General features: G+C 49.9%; 1 protein-coding gene across 8 annotated transcripts in view; it reads left to right on the top strand.

Moving 5' to 3' along the window:
• The window catches only part of MYO1B (myosin IB), a 140,413-nt gene that overhangs the window by 83,759 nt on the left and 40,254 nt on the right, over window positions 1-16,400 (top strand). For all 8 annotated transcript variants that reach the window (XM_036319790.1, XM_036319789.1, XM_036319786.1 and 5 more), the window contains 8 exons: window positions 1,716-1,762; window positions 5,546-5,609; window positions 10,879-10,977; window positions 12,424-12,527; window positions 13,996-14,143; window positions 14,397-14,515; window positions 14,784-14,870; window positions 15,816-15,881. In XM_036319790.1, coding sequence (XP_036175683.1) covers window positions 1,716-1,762; window positions 5,546-5,609; window positions 10,879-10,977; window positions 12,424-12,527; window positions 13,996-14,143; window positions 14,397-14,515; window positions 14,784-14,870; window positions 15,816-15,881 — 734 coding nt within the window. The remainder of the gene's footprint in view (window positions 1-1,715; window positions 1,763-5,545; window positions 5,610-10,878; window positions 10,978-12,423; window positions 12,528-13,995; window positions 14,144-14,396; window positions 14,516-14,783; window positions 14,871-15,815; window positions 15,882-16,400) is intronic.

Consider the following 16,400-nt stretch of genomic DNA (forward strand, 5'->3'; position numbering starts at 1 on the left):
ATATAACACATCCGGGTTGGCTGCCGAGTAGCCAAAGTGAACTTCAACTTGAATGCACACTTCCTGGCCTGGTCCCGTGGCTGCTCTCAGCACTCGGGCCAGCTTTTAGCCCTGAGTTACCGTTTGAGCTCTTGCTCTCCAATCAGCTTCTCTCCGTTGGATTGCATGAGGTGATGGAGGCTTCCGGAGATGGGATTGCTGGTCTCTCCATCTGAACATTCATTTCTGCTCACGCGTCATCGTGTCTTAGTTCTTGCCAGCTGCCGTGTGGCCCACAGGTCCCAGTTAACAGCCGGGGACCGGCCCAAATGCAGGATTTCATGCCCTGAGCCCAAGTCTGCGCCTTCACAAGCCCCCGAGGCCGTGGGTGTGCACGGTGAAGGGTGAGGCGCACCGCGGGGCTTCCAGACCACGGAACAGGGACCCTGGCTGCTCACGCGGCATATTTACTCTGCTCGGTCCTTCGCTACCTTGGCCCAGATCGCTCTTCCCTGCCTTGTGCACAGCTTGGTGAGGCAGTCCTCCCGGACGACCCTGTGAGCCGCCGGCGCTCCACGGAACACTCTGCCTGGTGGCATCAGCCTGTGGTTCTGAGGTGCCCTCGTCTGAAAGGGGGCCTGCGGGGGAACTCGGCTCGGAAGCAGCGGAGATTGGCACCCACTTGGATTTTGAGTCATGGGCCAGTTTGGCTTTCTTTTTTTTATTTTTTATTATATATACACTGAGTGGCCAGATTATGACCGGCCAGATTATTATGACCACCCCATCAGTACAATGAAGTGAATTAGTTATGCAAATAATAATAATAATAATAATAATAATAATAAAACCTTGAGAGTATTTGCTTAGGAAGTTTTCAATATTCAGTATTTTTGGAAGTGTCAATGAAGTACTGATGGGGTGGTCATAATCATCTGACCACTCAGTATATATATATATATTATTGATTCAGAGAGGAAGAGAGAGGGAGAGAGAGAGAAACATCAACGATGAGAGAGAATCATCGATCGGCTGCCTCCCACATGCCCCACACTGGGGATGGAGCCCACCATCTGGGCATGGACCTGACCGGGAATCGAACCGTGACCTCCTGGTTCTTAAGTTGACACTCAACCCCTGAGCTATGTTACACCAGCGGGCTTGGCTTTCTTTATATTCTAGAAAGTTTCACTGAGGTCTGACGGACATGTTGAGCCTACTGGCAAGGATGATAGTTTTCGAATCTCTTCGTCTTTCTGTTATAAATAGCTTGGCTTCAAATTAATTACAAATTTAAAGGTTCCTGGGGCCTTCTTGAATCTGGAGACCTCAGCAAGTTCCACACAACTTTTGGCAATCGTAAGTAGTAGTTATCGCTGAAATGACCTTATCCGCTGAGGATCATGGTGAAGGGCTCAGAAGCCGTGCCTGCTGGCCACTCCATTCACTGCTGTCAACACTGTTACCCGATCCCGAATCAAACGAGACTGAGTTACAGTAATCCTGGGGGAATTCCATGAATCAGGAATGACGCTCTTTTTCTATGAACTTAGAAGACACAGGAGCTTTAGTGGACTCCTGTTCAGTGTGCTTCTGTGGAAATTTTAGCCAGCAGCGCCACTGCTACAAGTTGTATGTTCTAGGACTTATAAGTTGTAAGTCTGATAGTTGCCATACCTTTCTGCGTGAAATGACTTCCTGTCCATTTAACCATGCATCAATTCCTTTCTTCCTAGCTTTTGGAAATGCCAAGACGGTCAGGAATGACAACTCCTCGCGATTTGTAAGTATTTGTAAAGCACAAGTGTTAACCCTAATATTTATCTCGTGCATGTGTACACAGCCAGGAGATGTTTAGTATTTCCTCATGCGCACGTGTGGAAACGAAGAACACCATTGCTGTTGAAACCCGGGCGAGTTTTATACGGACTGCTCTTTGCTTTCTGGAATTCCCCTTTTTCCGTTCTTGGAGTGACAAGCTATTTTTTTTTTTTTTTCATGTTTTCTCATCACCGATCCTAAGATTCCATGAGCAATTTAAATGAGGCTATTTAGAATAACTCTTTACTTGTCTAAATTTTGGTATTTGGAAATCATAATTAAGAATCAGAAATTAAGTAGAAGGATAAACTGAGTTCGTATACTGTACCGGGTTTGTCCTTTATACGGTAATACCAGGACGGGAGGAGGTGCATTCTAAAGCTCAAGAGAGATCCAGTCACTAGGATTGGCAGCTAATGGGGGCGGGGAGAGAGGACTGAACAATAAAAGCTGAAGCTAACTGTTGCTTGGCGTTGGCTGAGTTGCAAAATGCTGATTCCGCTGAGAGAACTTTCCGGCTTCGTCTCCCATCATCTCTGCATGACTGCACATCTGCCCACAGGACTCTCCAGCTGAGCCCCGCCCCTCATCTTTCCAGGGACACAGACCTGCCTGGAGGCAGCAGGGAGAGCATGCCGTGTGTGAGGCTAGCATTCTGAAATCGGTTCCTTCTTTCTATTTATTTACTGATGGATTTTAGATGGGGAGAGGGAGAGAGAAGCATCGACTTGCTGTCCCACGTATGCATCCATTGGTTGATTCTGGTGTGTGCCCTGACTAGGCATGAGCCCCAAACCTTGGTGTATTGGGATGATGCTCTAACCAACGGAGTTAACCCGGCCAGGGCTTGAAATCGCTTCCTTTCTTCTAGAGTTTAACCGGTTTTATGTTAAAAGATTAGTGACTTCATAAGCTCTCTTCTCATACACGACTTGGGACCGATTCTGATCTTTGATGCCTCTTTGCCAGACCCTCCCTGCCCTTCCTCTTCCCCTCTGTCAGCTCCTCTGGCTGCTCCTCCGTGGGGTTCTCAGGGCTGCAGGAGGGATCGTGGCCCCCACGGAGATGGTCGATAGCTTGGAGAATGGAAGGTTCCGGTCCGAGGCGGTGCGTTTTTCCGTTGGATTAGCCCTGCCTTTCCCTGCTGTGGTCACATGGCTAATCTCATTACATAAATAGAATGAGCAGCAATGGGAGCGTGGGCAGAGAGAAGTCATTCCAAGAGGTCAAGCTGCTTTGTGGAGATTTCATGTTTTGCTTTTTGCCAATGACACACGCTTTACAAAAAACATTTGCAAATATATTAAGTCCATTGGCTGTAAACATCGAGAAGGCCATGTTACTCAGAGTCATTACTCCTTTCACAGCTGAAAGGCTTGGCTTCTTAAGTAAATTCAGAGAAATCCTGTTATAACAGAAGCGCTAGGATATGAAATTAACACTGGATTATAGGCTACCTCACTTCACGCCCAGGTCTTAGTAATTTCTCCCTGTGTGCAGTGACCATATATAGCAGTGTTGATGACTCATGGAAATTGCATTTCCTTTGACAGTGTGTGACGGGTTAACCCCGAACGAACTTCTTTTTTTCTATAAATCCTCACCCGAGGATATTTTTCCATTGATCGTTAGAGAGACTGGAAAGGCGGGAGGGAGGATAGAAACACCTATGTGAGAGAGACACATGGACTGGGTGCCTCCCCATGCGTCCTACTGGGACTGGGGATCGAACCTGCGACTGAGGTCCATGCCCTTGACCGGGAATTGAACCCACTACCCTTCAGTCCATGGGCCAACACTCTAACCACTGAGCACCCCAGCCAGGTCTAGCATGACCTTCTCAATCTCTTCACGGAGATACTTGGTCGACCCCGTGGTGGTCTCGTAGGCGTGCTCATTGTAGCTTACCCTTTAGACCAGTGTTCCCACGGAGGGCCGCACTCCTGGGCTTTGAATCCTCGTCCCTCCTCTCTGACCTTGTCCATCCGCCCAGGACCTGTCATGGCGACTCACTGCCTCGCTCTCTGCTCTGCTTACTCCCCGCTTTTGCTGCGACTCCTGCTGAAAGCCACCCACGTTTCTCCCCGATGACTGCCACCTCCCATCAGCCACCCTGGCCTTGCTTTCTTCTAGCCCATTGCACACTAGCCAGAGTGGTCTTGTCAAGAGGCACGTGTGACTGTGGCACCCTTGTTTGGGAACCTTTATGACCCGGCGTGTCTGTCAGGCGCACATCTCGATGTCGTGATGGGCTCCTGCCTCCCTCCCCATCCTCTAGGAGGCCAGCTTACCCCTGCTCCTTCCTGCTCTCCCCTCCTTGCCTGCCTGGCCTCTGACGCTGAGGGCAGACTTCCTGCTTTCCCTCGGTCCCTGTTCTCCGTGCAGAGTACCGGGGCCCGTGGTAGGAGGCACCCCATGCACAGTACAGTCCGGTGTGCCTCTCTCCAACCCCGGAGGCTGAGAGTGTCTGAGGGCAGGAGCTGGGCCTTGGTTGCCCTGCTGACTGCTTCTATAGACTTTTTTGTAGACCTTTACTTAATGACTACTCAATGAGGGCTTTATTTTTTAAACAAAATATTTTTATTGATTTCGGAGAGGAAGGGAGAGGGAGAGAGAGAAACGTCAACGAGGAGAGAGAATCATGGATCGGCTGCCTCCTGCACGCCCCCTACTGAGGATTGAGCCCGCAACCCGGGCCTGTGCCCTTGCCCGGAATTGAACCTGGGACCTTTCAGTCCACAGGCCTATGCTCTATCCACTGAGCCAAACCGGCAGGGGCTGTGAAGGCTTTAAAAGGCCAGAAGACCCAGGATAACGAGAAGGAGAAGGCAGGAGAGCGTGTGTGAGCTAAGAAAAAGTCACAGATCGCATGTTGACTGGGCGCCATGCAATCCTGTGTCTTCCCCCTCACGGTTATTTCACAAATAGAGAAGTGTAAGTCATTCTTTGGGAGAATGATTTACGAACCATCTCTCTGGCTGTTACGAAGGTTGAACACGAAGCAAAACCAAAGTCTCCTTCTTCGACCAACACACCCTTTTCCAAACAAAAAGCAGCTGTCAGGGCTATTCTCTCCTGCTGGTTACTCTTTAACCAGACAATTACAGAGCAGTTCTGCAGAAATGACCGTGTGAAACGCCATGTGTGCGTCCCTGTGTTGAACACACCGTCTATAAAGTATAACAGGAGCCTGTCATAGATGGCTGTGTGATCCAGATCAAAGCCCCGGAGGAATACTGAGCGGTCTTTGATTCTGAGCTGGTCACCCGCGTGGTCCTGTATTTGATTTGAGTGGATATAAAAACAAGACTTTAAGTGTTCCCTGGGGCCAGTGTGTTTGGAGTTTCTGGCCACGGCTTACATATATTTTGCCCGAATGAAATAATTCATCTTCCCCACGAATGCATATACAAGGAATACTTATTTTCCGCAGTTTTATTGTTGAATGGAAGACACACCCCCTTCAGAACTTGAAACAGATCTGAAGTGGAAAATTTACATGACGGCTGAGATGATCTATTCTTGAATTAGCAATGGGATATGCTAGTTTGGAGCTAATGGGGTATTTAATATGAATTATTCATGGAGGCATATTGTTGTGCGTCATGGTTACATAAACTGTGTCTTTCTTAATTACATTTAAACAGATGTATGAAGGGCTTACGCTGCTGCTGTTCTCTGAGAGGGTACGCTGACTGAATATTTTGAGGGGATCTTGAAAACTCACCAAGTCTTTCTCTGGCAGGGCAAATATATGGATATTGAATTCGACTTTAAAGGCGACCCCCTGGGAGGAGTGATTAGTAACTGTGAGTATTTTATTTGAATTCTTTTAAAGAAGTTTAGAACAGTAACACGTGTGTTTAAAATGGAATATTGTAGATACTTGGATCTTTAAGAGATGGGTGTACGAATATGTCTTCTTATACTGCTTAGATTTTTAAAACCTATAGGTTTCAACTTGTCTTATATAATTTCTAAATCTTTTTTAAAGATGACATAATCTTTACCCTGGAAAAACTTTTTAGGGGTCTGCTGAAGAAATAGGTATTAGTCCAACTGTATTTTATTACTATAGACCTTAAGCCAATCCAGTAATACAGAAGATTCTCCAAAGGTTATTTTATTTAACAAACCCAGCCCAACTCTAGGCTGGAGGAATGCTGCCAGGTGGTTAGTGGTTAAGAAACCTGGGCAAACTATATAGCTGGTTTAAAAAAATTAAATCACTATTCATAGAGCAACCTTGATGGGCTGGGGTTTTCTCATCTTTGAATCCATGGGATTAAATTGAATAAATTGTATGGCTCTTCTCATTTCCACCATTTTATAGTTTCTAAGTAGTTAATTTTCCATTTATTTTTTAAGCTCTATTTTTATTGATTTCAGAGAGGAAGGGAGAAGAGAGAGATAGAAACATCAATGATGAGAGAGAATCATGGATCAGCTGTCTCCTGCACGCCCTGCACGGGGATGGAGCCCACAACCCAGGCATGTGCCCTGACCGGGAATCGAACTGTGACCTCCTGGTTCATAGGTTGGTGCTCAACCACTGAGCCACACGGGCTGGGTTAATTTTCCATTTTAGTTTGCCTGACTACACAAGGTATGTGCCATGCGTTGAGATTATCCACATTTGCCAAAATGCATAGTTATTAGAGAATATTTCCAGCAGTAAGTGTTCATATGAAATTGGTTGGATTAAATGGTTTTGTATGTCCAATAGGGAAGCAGAAGGACTTATGCTGACCTCGTATGGTACCCAAATCAAGTGACTGTAAGCTGCCCAGCCTGCTAGGCCGGCTCCCTCCCTTCACGGTGCCTGGCAGCCGCTGGGAGCTGCACAGGAAAAGGCAGGCCCAGTTCTAAGACCCCCTGTAAAGGCACCATTCGTTTTTATTCTGAAATATATTCATAAGTCTTCAGCATTGACTTTGTACAACACAACTTAACTTTAATAATACACGATTTTTTTAAGTGAGGATACACTTGCTGTTTTCATTATAGAACTTGTATCGAAATGTTCTGGTTCTGAAATGATTGATTCAGTATGCCTTTTGAGGATGCCAGGAACATGTTTAAGGATTACTTTCTTACAAGGATTGGACGGTAACGTGGGTCTTACGTTTTGAGGTGTAAGCTCCACACGGCAATGCCTGCCTGCCTGCCCTCTCATGGTTACGGTCTCCAAGGAGAGTAAACATTAAGCCCTCAGTGCTTTCCCCGTTAGGATGACTGTATCCGCGCAAATGGGTTTCAGATGGTGGTGGTTACTGTCTGTCCCCACAGGGAAGTTGTATTGAAATCTGTGGTAGCGGGAACACCCCGGTGTCTCCGAGGATCCTGTGCTGGGAGAGGAGAGGGATACATTAGTGGTCAGAGCAGGAGACTTCGCTCTGCGTAGACGGGCTGACTCAGAGGTGGTCGCGGGGAGCGGCGGCGGCTGGCCTCCGGGACGGGGGTGAGCACTGGGCAGACCCCTCTTGTCCTCTCCAAACTGCCAACGCCAGCATCTCGTAACCTTGGAAAGAAGACGAGACCGGCCAGGCTGGAGGAAGCACATTTTGCCTCCTTTTCCAGCCGCCGCCGAGGGAAAGCACAGGTTACCCCGGGAAGGGCACGGGTCGCGGGGCCGGCTGCGGACCAGCCGGTAGAACGAAAGCCAGCCGCGGGCTCTTTGCCCGGGGAAGTGGGCTGTGCCACGGGCTCACCCGAACCGGAGAACCTCGCTGAGGGTATATCATTAGGAGACGGGTTCAGAACGCGGGAAATGGCAAACATTTGCGTCATGTGAGACGATAAAACATGGAAGCACGTCCAGGTGTTTGGTTGATGTGAGATAATACTTGCTTGAAAGAAATGCTTTTATTGATTTCAGCGGAAGGGAGCGGGAGAGAGGGAAGCATCGGTGATGAGCGAGCGTGGGACCGGCTGCCTCCTGTAACGTGCACGTTTCCACGTGTGTCTGGGGTTTGCAGTCTTTTCGCTGGAAAATCATAAAGAGCAGACCAAGCGGATGCCTCAGTACCAGAGCTTTCACCTGGCTCTGCCGCGGTGACCCTGGCTCTGTCGCGGTGACCCTGGCAGGCGAGCCTCCGCTTCTCACCGCTGAGGTCGGATGATCACAGGACTGCAGGCGGGGCCCGGTGCAGGGTGATAACGAGGGAGAAGCAGCTGCCGGGGGAAGGTCTGGGAAAGTCCCCCTCCCCTCCCCCTGGCACCGCGAGGTGCACATGGCATCTGCTTCCTCCTTGGATGCGATCGCAGTCACCGATCGTATCAGGCGAGCTGCCGGGTCAAGAAGCGCACGGGCCAGCATTCCTTCCCACACGCCGACAGGGAATGCTATTCTTTAACTCGGGGCTGCCTGCTGGGTCGGGAAGCTGTGGCCATGACTGAGCGCCATTGTCTGCGAGCAGGCCGGCCGGTGTGCTGCGGGGCCCGGTGTGGCCCTGCCCCAGGCGTGGAAAGTATCGGTGTCTTGAGGAAGGACCGCAGTTGGCTTGTTGGCATGGGATCGGATGAGTGGCGCCAGGCAGTTGTCTGTCCTTATCGTTACGGTGTCACTGTCGGGTGGGCGAATGCGTGGGGGGCGTGGCAGGGTCCTTAGCACCAGGGGGAGGCCTGGGGGTGGGCTCTGACAGGTGAGGGACACCTGGCCACTGCCCTCCCACCACCCCCTGCTCGTGCTCTCTCTAAGGACCTGGGCATCCCTCTGTGGGAAGAGCTGCTGCTGTGGGTGTGGGTGGCGGCGTGATGTGAGCAGGGGACCCTGTGCACCAAGAGGAGAAGGCCTGCCTGTTGGTAGCCAGTGCCCAGCTCACTCCCAGATGGTGCCCGGCACATGGGCTGAGCAGTGAGTGAGTGGACTGATGACTGAGGAGTTTGTGCATGGACGGGTGAGGTAAGCTGAAGGGTTTTATTTTTTATTTATTTATTTTTAATTGATTTCAGAGAGGAAGGGAGAGGGAGAGAGAGGTAGAAACATCAATGATGAGAGGGAATCATTGGTCAGCTGCCTCATGCACACCCCCTACTGGGAATGTGCCCACAGCCAAGGTACATGCCCTTCACCCGAATTGAACCCGGGACCCTTCAGTCTGCAGGCCGAAGCACTATCCACTGAGCCAAACCGGCTAGGGCTGTAGCCTTTGTTTATATATTTTTTAATGCGATCAAGTTACTTTCTTCCAGGCTTGAGGAATTTCTGTAAGGATTAGCTTCTCCACTAAGGGCCTGCCCCTGCGCGGTGGGTTCTTCCTTCTAGAACTGTGCTGGTGCTCTTAGCCCAGCCGTGGGCAAACTACAGCCCGCGGGCCGGATCCGGCCCGTTTGAAATGAATAAAACTAAAAAAAAAAAAAAAAAAGACCGTACCCTTTTATGTAATGATGTTTACTTTGAATTTATATTAGTTCACACAAACACTCCATCCATGCTTTTGTTCCGGCCCTCCGGTCCAGTTTAAGAACCCATTGTGGCCCTCGAGTCAAAAAGTTTGCCCACCCCTGGCTTAGCCACAGGATGAGTGAGCTCAGGCAGCCTTTCAGCCTCCCCCTCGATTCTGTCTTCTGTTCTGCACTCAGTATTGACCGGCTAGTTGACCGAAATGGCCAGTCCCTCGAGGGGATGGATGCTGCGTAATCTTCCGTGACTAAATGTTGTCTCCCTGGTGCCTTCCATTTGTTTTCTTCCTTTTGGCTCAATAGGAAGCCTCATTCTGTGAGGCCTTGGCCGCCGTCCAGGTGGAATGACCGGGGATGAGCGTTTAAAAGCGCCACAGCGTCCTGTTGCTAGTAGCTTTGTGTTTATACGCTTTTGTTCTCTGCTCCTCAGCCCACTTTTAGGTTTCCTTGAAATTCACCTCCTCCTCCTGCCCGTGACCTCCTGGGTGTGACCCCCTGGGGCTTGGCATGCCTCACATGTGCACTGAACTTCACCTGGGGTGATGTTGGGTGGATCCCCCTGCTCGCGTTCGGGAGCTCAGTGCCATTTCCAGAGAAAGGGCACAGCCTCTCTCCCTGTGCATTTTTTGGATGATGTTTAATTTTTCTCTTATTAGAAATCCAATGACTTTGTTCTCTAAATTTAGTCCTCGATAATGGGATCACTAATTCAGAATTTTATAACTAAATTTGGCCTTTGCCAGAGAATTCCCCCACCTTCTCTTTCCTTTCCTTCCTTTCCCTCCCTTCCTCCCTCCCTCCTTCCCTCCCTCTCTCTCTCCCTTTCCCTCCTTTCCATTCCCTTCCCTTTCCTCCTGCCCTCCCTCCTTTCCTTCCCTTTCCTCCCTCCCTCCCTCCTTTCCTTCCTTTTCCTCCCTCCCTCCGTCCTTCCTCCCTCCCTCCCTCCCTTCCTTGGAGAAAGTTTGAAAACTTCCAAATTTGCGGGATGAAAAATTATCTGGAATCATGAAAGTATGCTGTCAAACACCACCAAGTTGCATTAGGTGAGACCCACCTTGGTTCTCTAAGACGCCAAGCTCTCAGGGACATCGCTCTCTCTTCCCGGTGGCGGGCGCGTGGCTGCACTGCGGGGCCTGCACCTGGGTCAGGCGGCCTGACTTCCCACCGCACTTCAACTCTCGGCCCGTCAGCTTTCCACCTGTGAAGTCATTCCTCATAGGATGGTGGAGGACTCGGCGGGAAAAGTCTATAAAGCGCACAGTCAGATCTCACAAATTTTAAATGATTTATTATCACGATTACCTGGTGGGTTGGTAAAGCCGAAGCCGCACTTCATTGCGTGGTTTGACTTGCGAGGCTACGTGTTGAAGGAGCGAATGTCATGCCACGGGAAGAGCCTGTTGGTTGAAAGCTTATTGTCTTCAGTCAGGTGGTGGCGTGTGTTGTTGAACTTACCTTGCACATCGCTGTTGTCTGAAGGGACCCTGTGTGTTTCGCTGGGTGGCTTCAGTTAGGGCTGCGCTTCTCCCTGGAACTAGAGCTGAAAATGTGCCTCCTGGTATTTTTCTATTAATACGAGATGGGAGGAGACAGGGAAGGGGGAACAGAGAACCGTGGTGGATGCCAGAGCCTAACTGACCCTCCCTGCCCTGGGTTTGACCCCTCTCCCCTCAGACCTTCTGGAGAAGTCGCGAGTGGTGAAGCAGCCGCGGGGCGAGAGGAACTTCCACGTCTTCTACCAGCTGCTCTCCGGTGCCTCCGAGGAGCTCCTGGGTGAGTCCCTGCTCTCGCCAAGTCCAGGGGCCAGCGTGTCGGTGTGTGGATGAGGCTCTCATCCGCCCAGCCCCCCGGCCGGCCCTGTCACAGCATCTTCCGGAGCATTCTTTTAACTTCTTTTTTCTTCTTAAATTTTTTTCTACATTCAACTTTAAAAAAAAATCTTTATTCTTGAAAGCATTATAGATGTCCCCTTCTCCCCCATTGACCTCTCCCAGGCCGGCCCCGGCCCCACCCCCACCCCAGGCCCTCACCACCCTATTGTCTGTGTCCTCGGGCTCTGCCTGTATGCATAAGAGTTCTTTGGTTGATCTCCTCCCACCCGCCCTCCCTCTCCTCCCTTCCCTCTGAGGTTTGACAGTCAATCCAGAGCATTCTTTTAAAAAGTGTCTCACATGCTTTCCCTCCTTCTTACACGTTTTCCGTGACCCTGGTTGAGGTGAAGGACACGGGGTGTTTGCTTTGATTACACGCCAGCGTTGGTTTGATATATGTCCGTGCTTCGCCTGTCTCAGGTGGCTTCCTAAAAGAGCTACGCATTGGGGGAGAGGCTAATTATGATGTAAAACAGTGAGATGGACTAATGCCTTTATTCCGCGTGGGGAGAGGGAATGAGCAGGGAGCAGCAGATGCATACCTGGAGGAAAACACGGTTCCGTGAAGACTGAAAAATAGCGGGAAGACGTTTGCAACTAGAGTTAAAAACATCACCTCTGGGTATCTGAGAGAGAGAGTTCATTTAAGCGCATCAGTGCAGTGCCCGAGCGCAACAGCCAAGCGAGGGAAAGTTTAGAACAAACGGTTGAGACCAGAAGAGCTTTGGCAAGTCAGCGCCACCTGGGGAGACTCCCCTCACGGACAGTCAGCAGAGGGCACGGAAATGACTCCGAGTGTCCCCTGCACGCACATGAGGGGGAGTTACTAGAAAGGAGGGAGCCCACAGAGGTGTCGGGCTCTGGTCTGCTTCGAGCTTGTGGGTGTCACCTCACAGGGAGGACATCTTCCCGGGGGACCCCAGATAAGCCATGGAACGGTCAGCCTCCTGCCCAGCACACCACTTTTTGGAACGTACCCCAATGAAGTAGTTCAAAGGCACCCCCAACACATTGTGTAGGGGACACTTATCCTTGCCCTCTATTTATATAACCTGGTGTGGGAATGGCGAGGCAGATACCCTGTTAAAATGAAATAGTACAGGGAAGATATTTTCTATTGTAAACCTGTGCAAAGGGCCTTCCCATTAGGAATAAATGTGAAAAAACTATGAACAACACCGAGAAAGGTGATTTTAGAGAACGGCCCTTATTGATACTTGGGCACCAGTTTTTCTGTTGGCTTAACACAGAATTTAAAGTCATTTTAGCTGAAGGGGTAAGGAATGCGAAGTTAGAGATGGTTCGGGTTACGGAAGTGGCTTATCGATTTGTGTGTGCGATTCTACAGAGAAACTGAAACTCGAGCGGGATTTCAGCCGATACAACTACTTGAGCCTGGACTCCGCCAGAGTTAATGGCGTGGACGACGCGGCCAACTTCAGAACCGTTAGGGTAAGGGTGCCCTTTGCATTCCTCTTTACAGTGGGGGCGCTGTACCGCTCAGTCGGAATTGGTAACGGAATTGAGTTTTCTTCCACGTGTAACTCGTGCTCCGTAAACGCTCAGAATTCTACGAGGCCTGCTGTGTTTTGATTGGCTGTGATCTTTTCACGGCCTGGACGCCACGCGAGGTGAAGGCCGTGCCTTATGGCAGCGAGCGGTTTTCCTGGTTGCCGACAGGAGCCTCTGATTGCATGAGTTTGGGGTCTGACCCTTTCGAGGCTGTACTGAGATTCTGACTGTTTTCGTCACCAAAGCCCAGTAGTTCACGTTCAGGCGTGAAAACGTAACATGTTCTAGGATCATATGAAGTCAAAACTATTTTTGAGACAGAAAGTCGTGTTTTTAAACAGTTTCTGAGAAATGGTGACCAAACTGGGATGATCAGCCTTTAGACAAAGTCTTTTAAGTTACGGCCTGTTTGACGTTCCTGCGGCACTTTGACAGTCACTGCTCCCGGGACGTGCCGTGGTGACTGGTGTTTAATTCCACATGAGACGGGAAGGGGCGGGGGGAGTGAGGAGGTGGCGATCCTGGAGGACACTGGATTGTCACCAGTTCGTCTCTGGGAGGACTTGGGGTCTCTCCCTGCTCTCTCTACTGATGTTTATGTTTGGATTCTGGGTTGCCTCGTCATAACCAGATGAACAGATAAGCTGGGCTCTTCTCGAAAAGAAAGCGTTTCTCCGAGTGCGTCATTTATTAAAACTGGGCATCGTCGAAGGCGAGGCCTGTGGAGTCCTGCACACAGTTTTGAGATGTGGATTCTAGACCAGCTCTAAGGATTCTGCCTGGCAGATCGTTGTCACTCAATACAAATTCATGACTGAACGGATGTGCCTTATTACCCTCAGGGCCCTGGGTCAGTTTGCAGACTTCATCTTTGCAAACCATGGGTTTTCTCATGTGTAAAGTGAACGAGGAGGCTTTTTTGTAGGGGGTTATGAAGGTGTATTTTCCAGTATGAAACTCGAGCGGGATTTCAGCCGATACAACTACTTGAGCCTGGACTCCGCCAGAGTTAATGGCGTGGACGACGCGGCCAACTTCTACAGTATGAAAAGGTGTAGAGTTCCAGTATGAAAGATAGATGTGTATACACACACAGAAACGGGGTGGGAGCCCAAGGCTCAGCTCCCAGCCTCCTCTATCTTCCTGTTTACCCCGCCCCCCGCCTTGGCCACAGGTGCCCTGGGGCTCCCAGAACCTCAGCTGGAAACCTTTGCACAAGATAAAGCCGCACGTGGGTGCTCTATCCAGTTTGTTAACAGGCTTCCCTTTTGGGAAGTTTATTCCGGGACACTGTTGTCTTTTTGGTGGTTGTTGTTTTTGTTACTTCAGAAACAAATGTGTTATATGATTCATTAAAAAAAAAAAAAATAAAGAACTACCGACAGGAAACGGGTGTTTGTCCCCCCAGAATGCCATGCAGATCGTGGGCTTCATGGACCACGAGGCCGAGGCCGTCCTGGAGGTGGTGGCCGCGGTGCTGAAACTGGGCAACATCGAGTTCAAGCCCGAGTCGCGAGTGAACGGCTTAGACGAAAGCAAAATCAAGGATAAGAACGGTAAGTTCGTGCGGCATCAGCTTCGCCCGGCAAACGCGTCCCAAATCTCTGCCCACAGTTTTCAATCCGGAGAGTAAACCTTGCTTTCGGTCGGTTCGAAAACAGCTTTGTAGTGAAACTGAACAGAAACACGATGACAGCTGTTTTGAGTGTCTTGTGCCGTGCGGGTTGCATGTGCCGTAGAAGGGACTCCTGAGCCGGGGGCATGGCTCTGAGCAGCGCGGGCAGTCACGGTCGTGTCCTCCCCCGACAGAGCTGAAGGAGATCTGCGAGCTGACGGCCATCGACCAGTCGGTCCTGGAGCGCGCCTTCAGCTTCCGCACGGTGGAGGCCAAGCAGGAGAAGGTGTCCACCACGCTGAACGTGGCGCAGGTGGGTGAGCACAGCGCCCGACGGGGGTGTTTCGGGGGGTTGGTAGCTTTGTATCGGGGGGTGCTTGAATTTTATCATCAGATTATTGGTTACCGCTTATCAGTTCTCTGCGGCTTGACTGGTCATCCAGAGTGTAATGAAAAGTGGCTCTGAGAAGAAATGTGGAATAAAAGAGCTGCAAATACATATATTTTTAAATCTTATTTTATTGAAGGCGAGCACTGTGGTAGTCGGGGGTATGCTGAGCTTTTCTTTTTCTTTCTTTTAGGCGTATTATGCCCGGGACGCGCTGGCTAAAAACCTCTACAGCAGGCTGTTCTCGTGGCTGGTGAATCGAATCAATGAAAGCATCAAGGTACGGCGCCTCTCCAGCCAATAGATCTGTGGTCATAAATGGTGTTTGGAGTGGAAACATTAGGCGAAAAGATACTTTAACCTTACAGTCAAATTATTGGCTACCACGTATCAGGATTGTTCCTTGAAAAGGATTTCCCTCGCGTAGGGTTGACATTCTCAGAGGTTCTGTTGTGCTTTGCCACGTCATGAGCAATCTCTCTAGTCTAGTGAATAATGATCTAACGGTCTTTGCAGACTCACGCTCAGCGTCCCGGCCCCTCTGCTGACTACTTGGACACCCTGCCGGGAGGTCGGGTGACCCCTCCCGTTACTACTGCTCTCCCGTCAAATGAGGGGATTGGCTTGGCGACTTTGAAAGACCCTGCCTGTTGATAATTAAGCATAGTTTTTCATAATTAAGCATCGCCACGGCCTCCTTAAATGTCGTCTGTTCCTCAGATTTTTGAAAGATTCCATGCCAGCATCTTATCTCAGACATTTAGAACAGCAACACTAAGTCACAGTTATGCTGGTTACGAGACACAGTTGACTTGTGATATATATATATTTACTTATAATATATATATTTATGATATTCATGCACGGGGTGAGGTGGGAGGGGCGGTCCCGCAGCCCAGCCTGCGGCCTCTCACAGTCCAGGATCCCAGGGGGATGTCCACCTGCCACGGAGGTGGGAGAGGCTCTCGCCACCCCCGCTGCGCTCGCCGGCCATAGCCTGGCTTCTGGTTGGGCGGCGCGCCCCCTGTGGGAGTGCACTGACCACTAGGGGCAGCTCCTGCATTGAGTGCCTGCACCCTGGTGGTCAGTGTGTGTCATAGTGACCGGTCGTTCCGCTGTTTGGTCGATTTGCATGTTAGGGTTTTGTTATATAGGATGTTCTTTGCTGTGCTTTTAGTGTCAATTTTCATGCCTAAATTAACCCATCCCTTTGAAACTTTTAAAGGCACAGACCAAAGTGAGGAAGAAGGTCATGGGCGTTTTGGACATTTACGGCTTTGAAATTTTTGAGGTGAGCTTTTTTTCTATTTCTTGTATTATCTTTGTTCATTTCGAACAGTTGGGAATTAACTCTTCCATAGACAATGTATATATAATTAATGTAACTTTGAATCAACAAATGACCTCTGTGCAGATATGACAGAACATGTATGTGTTTGGATGTGTTTTGCGTGCAAAGAGAGGCATTTTGGAGACACTGCTGTGTGTAACAGAACCTCCTGTATTAGCACCTGACTTTTGAAATGGCAAGTGCAGAATTCTTACCGGGAAATTTCCAACAAGGTGTGTGGACATGATGCCCGAGGGCGTTCATTTATTTGTAAGTGGTTTGGAAAGTGAGGCAGGACGGTGAGGTGAAAAGGTCAGGAAGGAAGGACGCCTGAGGGCTGGCCACGCCCAGCAGCGCCGGTCACTTCGTCTCTGTGGGACCCACCCGGGGGCTGGGTCAGAGGGTTTAGTGGGTCTCACCGGCTGTGATCTTAGAGGACGAATTCCGGGGGGAGGACGAGTGCTCCCTCCGCAGGGAGCT

Source organism: Myotis myotis, unplaced genomic scaffold, assembly GCF_014108235.1.
Source record: "Myotis myotis isolate mMyoMyo1 unplaced genomic scaffold, mMyoMyo1.p scaffold_m19_p_8, whole genome shotgun sequence".
NCBI classification, from domain to species: Eukaryota; Metazoa; Chordata; class Mammalia; order Chiroptera; family Vespertilionidae; genus Myotis; species Myotis myotis.